The following is a 6,896-nucleotide window of genomic DNA, read 5'->3' on the forward strand; positions in this document are numbered from 1 at the left end:
ACAGGATTTGTGTGCAGCCCCTTGGTGTGCGTGAGCAAGATGTGCCAGCGAGGACAGAAATGAGGTTGGCATCTCTGGAGTCACATGCAGCCCACCCCCACCCAGAAAATTTTGGTCCCACGAGCCAGGCCAGGCTTAGGGATGAGAAGTTTTAGGTGAGAAGTTGGGATTTCAAGGCAGAAGCCAGAGGTTTGGTGCTGTTGGTGCAGCAGGTTGGGGGAACGCTGGTCAGGGGAGGGGCTGGCAGGGGATTCTGATCCCTGTGCTCCATTAATTTGGGGTGGAGGGGGTGTTGGAAAGCAGCTTCTCCTGTGGTTCAGTCAAAATTGCCTTTCCAGCCTCTCCTTGCATAAAAATGTGCCCAAATCCTCCTTGGTTCCTTCTGCTGCAAGCTCTGAGTCTTGTTTGGCCTTTTTGGGGTGAAATTTAAGGGATTTTCCTCCTCCAGGGGTGCTCTCCCATGGCACAGTCTCAAATGCTGCTATCACACCCCTCACCCCTTGTCTGCCTCTCTTCAAATCTGTCCCTGCTGGGAAGTTTCAAACCACAAATCCCTTTTTCTCCTCATTCTGCTGCAGGGTCCCCATGGGGGCTGCAGGCTCAGGTGGCCCCAATTCCCCCCAGGTCCCCTGTGCAGGGACAAAAAGCCCCGGGTGCCAGTGGCTGCGTCCAGTGGCTGTGTCCTGTGGCTGTGGCCCAGAGGGATGCTGAGAATGGCTCTTTGTTCCCTGTTTCTAATTGCTGGGCCCAGGCAGCTCGTTAAGGGCTCTGCCCTGTGCCCTCCAGTCCCCGCAGCCCTGGGACGTGCTGGGGCTCAGCCTTTGAGGGCAGATTTTGGGGTGACACATAAAACAAGCTTGGGGTGAAGCTGCCAGCGTTGCTCAGCTCTTTACACAGCTTGGGGAGCTCGGGGGGTGCCCGGAAAGGGGGGCTGTGCATGGCCAGAGCAGAGATCCAGAGCCTCCCCCTCAAATGCTGCCGCAGAGGAACAAACAGCGGGCAGGAGGAAATCTTGGGGTTCGGGAGCCAGGGATTACACCACATCCCTGAGCAGCGACTCTGGGAAGCACTGGAGGACAGAGAGTTTGCTCTGAGCCCGAAGCATCGCACAACCCCGCGGAGGGTTCAGGACCAGCGTCCTTCCCTTGGCACCCCGGGTGCCCTGGGCAGAGCGCAGCCCCGGGGGAAAGGCTTTGGGCTCCTTCATGGAGGGAGCTCGAATTTGCATTTGAAAACAGCGGAGGAGCTGCTGCTGCTGCTGGGAGCGCTGGCCGGGCGCTGTCAATGGGAAACTCTTCCGTCTAACGCTCCCGAGGCCAAAAAATGTGAACTCTGCAGATTGCTGGCTCCGCTCACGGCAGAATCGCTGGCTCCGATGCCGGCGCCCGGCGGCTCCGCTCCCAGCGATGAACGGAAGCGGCTTTTCCTTCGCTGCCAAAGTTTTGTGAAAGATGGGGTGGGTGGGGAGTGCTCGGGACGTGAAACGGGGGGGATTCTGCTCGCTGGGAATGCTGTCGGTGCTCTCCGGTCCTTATCAGCCCAGCCATCAGCTTGCCTTTGCTTTGGGAGCTGAGCTGAGCCCGGATGCACTCGTGGCACCTAAGAGCCCTTTGTGTGAGCCTGCGGGGTCGCCGCCTGTCCTTGTCCCAGTCCCAGGGTCTGTGCCCGTGTCCCAGTCCCAGGCTGCAGCACCCCAGGAAACACCATTGGGGGACGATAAATGCTCCTTCTCTGCCTCTTTTCCCAGCCTGTCTCCCACCATTCACCCTTTAAATCAGCGCGGTAATGTGTCTCCAGGACCCCACACCCCATGGTGCCCATCCTTCATCCTTCCCTGCAGCTGCCATGGGTGCCCTCAGGGGAGATGAGGCCTTTGGGTGTGGGCACCTTCCTACATCCTCTTAAACCCTGTAGAAAATGAAGCATCCCCAGTTCAGGGGTGGGGACAGTGGAGCAGGAGACACACAGAAATGCTGGGGGGACAGCCAGGGATGCTGTGGGGGCACCCAAAGATGCTGTGGGGGCACCCCCAGGGATGCTGGGGGTGGCCATGCAGGGAGCTGGGATGAGCTGGCCACAGCAGCTTGTCTCAGTGTAGTGTGTGCACAAATAAAACCCTGGAGAGGCTGCAGTGAGCTGGAAATAATGGCATTACAAGCGCTTCCTCGCTTCTGTTTGGGCTGGATGAGGCTTTTCAGGGCCAGCTGAAGGGCTGCAGCACAGGGGAGTTTGCTCCTGGTTGCAGCACAGCTCTGGGAAGTGAGTGGGAGAGGACAAGGAGGCTTGGCAGCGGAGCTCAAAGGTAGGGACAAGGTCCTCACCTCCACGCTGGCATCCATGTGCTCACCAGCACCCCAAGGTTTGCCCCCCCAGAGCATCCCCTGCTTGGAAAAGCCCTGCTGTCACCAGCGTGGGCAGGAAGGATCTCCTGGGCGGAAAGCTGAGGAAGTGTGGTGGGGGAGAAACAGGCAAATGGTAAAAGCTGTGTGTTTTCATCTTTCCTTTCTTTCTCCATTTCCCAGGAGAGGCGTGAGGACTCGCCATGCCGCTGGTGAAGAGGAACATCGAGCCCCGGCACCTGTGCCGGGGGGCCCTTCCCGATGGGGTGACGAGTGAGCTGGAGTGTGTCACCAACAGCACGCTGGCTGCCATCATCAAGCAGCTGGGCAGCCTCAGTAAGTCACAGCACAGCAACGCTGGCCTGGGATGGCACTGGGATGGCAGGGGGATGGCACCGTCACTTCCACCAGCTGCAAACACAGAGGAACAGGGGCTGTGTGAGAGCCCTGTGGGCTGCAGCCACTCCTAATTCAGTGGGAATTATCCAGTTTATTGAAAACAGGAGGATGCTCAGGACCAAGCTCAAAATGGGGACTTGGTGATGTTTTAAGACCCATTTCCCTCCCACAGCTGGTCTGTGCAGTGGGGGACAGAAAGCCTTCAGGAGCCCTTTGCTTCTCCACTTGGCCAGAAATAAGAAGGTCAGGTGAAGATTGAAAATACTCCAAGCTGTTCTTTTTGAAGTTAGAGCTTTTTGAGGAAGAGAGGTCTATCAAAGGTCTGAATCCTCAGCTGTCTTCCTGCCCTGGGACTGATCTCAGCAGAAAAGGGGCAGAGGAGAGCACTGCACACACCAGTGCAAAGGTTTAACAGGGGCAATCTATTTCATGCTGAATATCCACTTAAAACAGAGAGAAGCTATTCAGGGCTCCCCCCGTCTTTTACACCCCTCCAGAAGTAGATTCTTTTCTAAAATACTCCCAGAAAAATAAACCCAGTATTTAGGGAGCTGCTGGAAGTGCAGGGGCTCACATGAGCAGCACCCACGTGTGCTCAGGCCGTGGCTTCCTAGTCCAGGGAAAAGGGAATCAGATGTGACCGAGCTGGTGAATGGTCTGAGAAGGTTTTACAAGTGCCATGGTTTTGATGTGTGGGTTTGGAGGAAATCCTGAGGATTTGGGGTGCTGGGATAGGATGGGATAGGGTGGGATGGGTGCTGTAGTCTACAGGTATCAGCAATTGTCTGCCAGACACCTCGCTCAGCTCCGTGATAGGAATAACCCTAATAAATAAGCTAAATAACCCTAAATAAATAACCCCAAATAAATAAGCTATTGTAGGGAAGCACTGAGCGATGCAGGAAAATAACTGATGAAGTGAAACAAACTGTGGATTCTCCCTGCTGTGGCACTGTCCCCACTGCCCTGCTCTTGGCTTTCCACCTGGGCTGAATTTCCCCAGGCCATGCTGTGTGATGGTCATTTTTTGGGCTCATCTGGTGGATCCAAGGGCTTTTTGGGGCACCGTGGATGTTCCGTGCCCCTGTGGGTACCGCTCTCACTGGAAAGAGGGCTGGTTTGGGCTCCCCAGCCTCCTTGCAGCGCTTTGGGACAGGATGAGGCTCAGCTCCCAAAAATCCAGGCTGGGGAGAGCACCCCATGGAGTCAGTGGGGAGGTGGGTGGTCCAGGGGCTGGGCTGAGCTGGGTGAGCCACCTGCTGCGGTGACAGGCGCGTTGTCCCCTGGCAGGCAGGCACGCGGAGGACATCTTCGGAGAGCTGTTCAACGAAGCCAACAGCTTCTACATGCGCATGAACTCGCTGCAGGAGAGGGTGGACCTGCTGGTCATCAAGGTGACGCAGCTGGACTCCACCGTGGAGGAAGGTGAGGGGCCGGGGCTGTTTTGGGGTGATGTCCAGATGTGTTCTCGGGACCAGGCCCCCGCCATGCCTTGCTCGGCGGGCTGAGGCCACTCCTGCATCCCTTGTTCTTCCTGTGCCCCCAGTTTCACTGCAGGACATCAACATGAGGAAAGCCTTCAAGAGCTCCACGGTGCAGAACCAGCAGGTTGTGTCCCGCAACTCCATCCCCAACCCGGTGATGGAGATGTACCAGCGCTGCGACAAACCCCCGCCGCTCAACATCCTCACGCCCTACAGGTATGGGGCATGGCGCTTCCTGGGGGTCCAAGGGGGTCCTTTCCACAAGAAGCATCAGGTGTCCCCCCCATTTGCACCCCCATTGCGTGGGAGGCTTGGAATGTGTGCCCACACGCTGCAGGTGGTGACCGCTGTGTGGGATGGGTTTGTGGTGGGGCAGCAGCTCATGGTCACGATCCTACCAAAGCCCTTGGGCCGGGGAAAAGGGGGGTCTTCTCCTGTGGCTGGTAACCCTCCCTCCTCCCTTCCCAATCCCCAGGGATGACAAGAAGGACGGCCTCAAATTCTACACCGACCCCTCCTACTTCTTCAACTTATGGAAGGAGAAGATGCTGCAGGCGACAGAAGACAAGAGAAAGGAGAAGCGCAGGCAGAAGGTGGGTGGGGGCAGCTGGGGGACACAGGCGGCCGGAGCCGGGGGTGCTCAGGACATGGGGACAGTCACCTCCTGGTGCATCCTGCGTGCTCCCCTCCCTTTTATTGGGTGCATCTCACAGGGCTGGGTGATTCTCTCCTGGTCTGGAGGAGCCGGGCTGGAGGTGCAGCCATGGCTTTGTGTTCCTGCAGGAGCAGCGGCTGGTGGAGGACTCCACCCGGGAGGTGAAGAAAGTGAGGAAAGCCCGCAACCGGCGCCTGGAGTGGAACATGATGGCGTATGATAAAGAGTTCCGGCCGGATAACAGGTTCTCACCATCCCCCTATCACATGGCGTCATCGGAAGGATCACTGTCCCCAGATAATAGGCAGGTTCTACCTCCTACACCTTCAGCTCACGGCTCTCCTTTGCTTTGTTCTCCCTCTCCGTTGTTGCGGGGGACGTGTTGCCCACAGCAGGGTTGGGGTGCTCAGCCGTAAGCCTGTAGTAGCTTCATGGATAGCTGGTGTCCCCAGGGTGTCATCCTGGACCTCAGGAGCAGCCTTGGCACTGGGATATAAAACCGGAGCACTTCCCATTTCGCAGCTACGGGAAGAGAGCGTTTCAGCTCTGTTGTGTCCTCCTCCCCTCTGCTATCATCGCTCTGCTGTCTCGTACATCGATATTTTTGTGGCCTTTTCTTGTTTTGTTGTCTCAACCCCAAAATACTCCCAAACCCACACCCCCTGAGCTCCCTCCCAGGAGTACAACAGTCGGGTTTTCCTGTGCTGCAGATCCTACGCGTCGGACGCTGCCGACCACTCGTACCCGGCCAGCCCCAACCACCCCGCGCAGCTGCTGGCCCCGGCGTCCCACCTGGCCCCGGCGGAGCACAAGGAGGGGGTGCTGGCAGCCACCAACCCCCCAGAGCACGTGTTCCGGCCGGCCGCGGGCAGCCGGCAGAACAGCCTGACCCGACTGCAGCAGCCCCACGTGCCGCCGCCCCCCGAGGCCGTCCTCAACGGGCCCAGACCCCACCTAGTCAAGGATTACGGGTAAGGCTTCAGCCTGCTCGCTGGTGGAGGGGTGTCCAAGGGAAGGGAGGCTTGGTGGAGGTCTGATCCCCCATTTCTGGGCTGATGGAGCAGGGAGAGCCCTCTTCTGCAGCTTTTACGGTCCAAAACTGCCAGTGAGACTCAAGGCGAAATCAGTCAGGACCGCTTTTGGGGTAACGTCATCCCCGATAAGGGATGGGGTGGATGGAGGGTTTTTCCCTGGGCTGTTGCCTGCCTTGCCTCACAGCATGCCCCATAGCCCATCCCACCAGCAGAGCCCCACCACCATTCTGACTCTGGGACAGAGCTTTCTTTGGGGTTCAGAGCAAACCAAGCCAGAGCGGAGCCAGTTGGGTGCTGGGATGGGTGGTGGTGCTGGGATGAGTAAACGGGTGCCGTCCTTCAGTCAGCAGTGCCTGGGCAGCCAGGAGGGCCAGCTATGTCCTGGAGGGCATCAGCCCAGCATCACTGGCTGGGCCAAGGGGGGGATTGTCCTGCTCTGCTCAGCACTGAGGTAGCCTCACCTTGGATACCAGGGGCAGTTTTGGGCACCACAATATGAAAAAGATGTTAAGGTATTAGAGAGTGTCCAGAGGAGGCCATGAAGATGGTGAAGGGCCTTGAGGGGAAGCCATGTGAGGAGTGGCTGAGGGCATTTGGTGTGTTCAGCCGGAGAAGAGGAGACTGAGGGGAGACCTCATTGCAGTCTGCAGATTCCTAAGGGGAAGTGGAGGTGCAGATGCTGATCTCTTCCTTGTGGTGATCAGTGACATGACCCAAGGGAATGGCCTGAAGTTGTGTCAGGGGAGGTTTAGGTTGGATATCAGGGAACAGTTCTTCCCCCAGAGGGTGCTGGGCACTGCCCAGGCTCCCCAGGGAATGGGCACGGCCCCGAGGCTGCCGGAGCTCCAGGAGTGTTTGGGCACCGCTCTCAGGGACAGGATGGGATTGTTGGGGATGGTCCTGTGCAGGGCCCAGAGTTGGACTGGATGATCCCTGTGGGTCCGTTCCCACTCAGCACATGCCGTGACTCTGCCATCCTCGTGGC

At 58.0% G+C, this 6,896-nt stretch overlaps 1 protein-coding gene across 1 annotated transcript in view; it reads left to right on the forward strand.

Moving 5' to 3' along the window:
- The first annotated feature begins 2,197 nt into the window (after positions 1-2,197).
- The window catches only part of LOC103617926 (wiskott-Aldrich syndrome protein family member 3), a 12,529-nt gene continuing 7,830 nt past the window's right edge, over positions 2,198-6,896 (forward strand). The window contains exons 1-7 of the mRNA XM_008636276.2: positions 2,198-2,302; positions 2,523-2,675; positions 4,029-4,163; positions 4,285-4,438; positions 4,698-4,815; positions 5,006-5,181; positions 5,588-5,848. Coding sequence (XP_008634498.1) covers positions 2,543-2,675; positions 4,029-4,163; positions 4,285-4,438; positions 4,698-4,815; positions 5,006-5,181; positions 5,588-5,848 — 977 coding nt within the window. The 5' untranslated portion in view covers positions 2,198-2,302; positions 2,523-2,542. The remainder of the gene's footprint in view (positions 2,303-2,522; positions 2,676-4,028; positions 4,164-4,284; positions 4,439-4,697; positions 4,816-5,005; positions 5,182-5,587; positions 5,849-6,896) is intronic.

The sequence above is a fragment of the Corvus brachyrhynchos genome, unplaced genomic scaffold, assembly GCF_000691975.1.
Source record: "Corvus brachyrhynchos isolate BGI_N302 unplaced genomic scaffold, ASM69197v1 scaffold346, whole genome shotgun sequence".
In the NCBI taxonomy this organism is placed as follows: Eukaryota; Metazoa; Chordata; class Aves; order Passeriformes; family Corvidae; genus Corvus; species Corvus brachyrhynchos.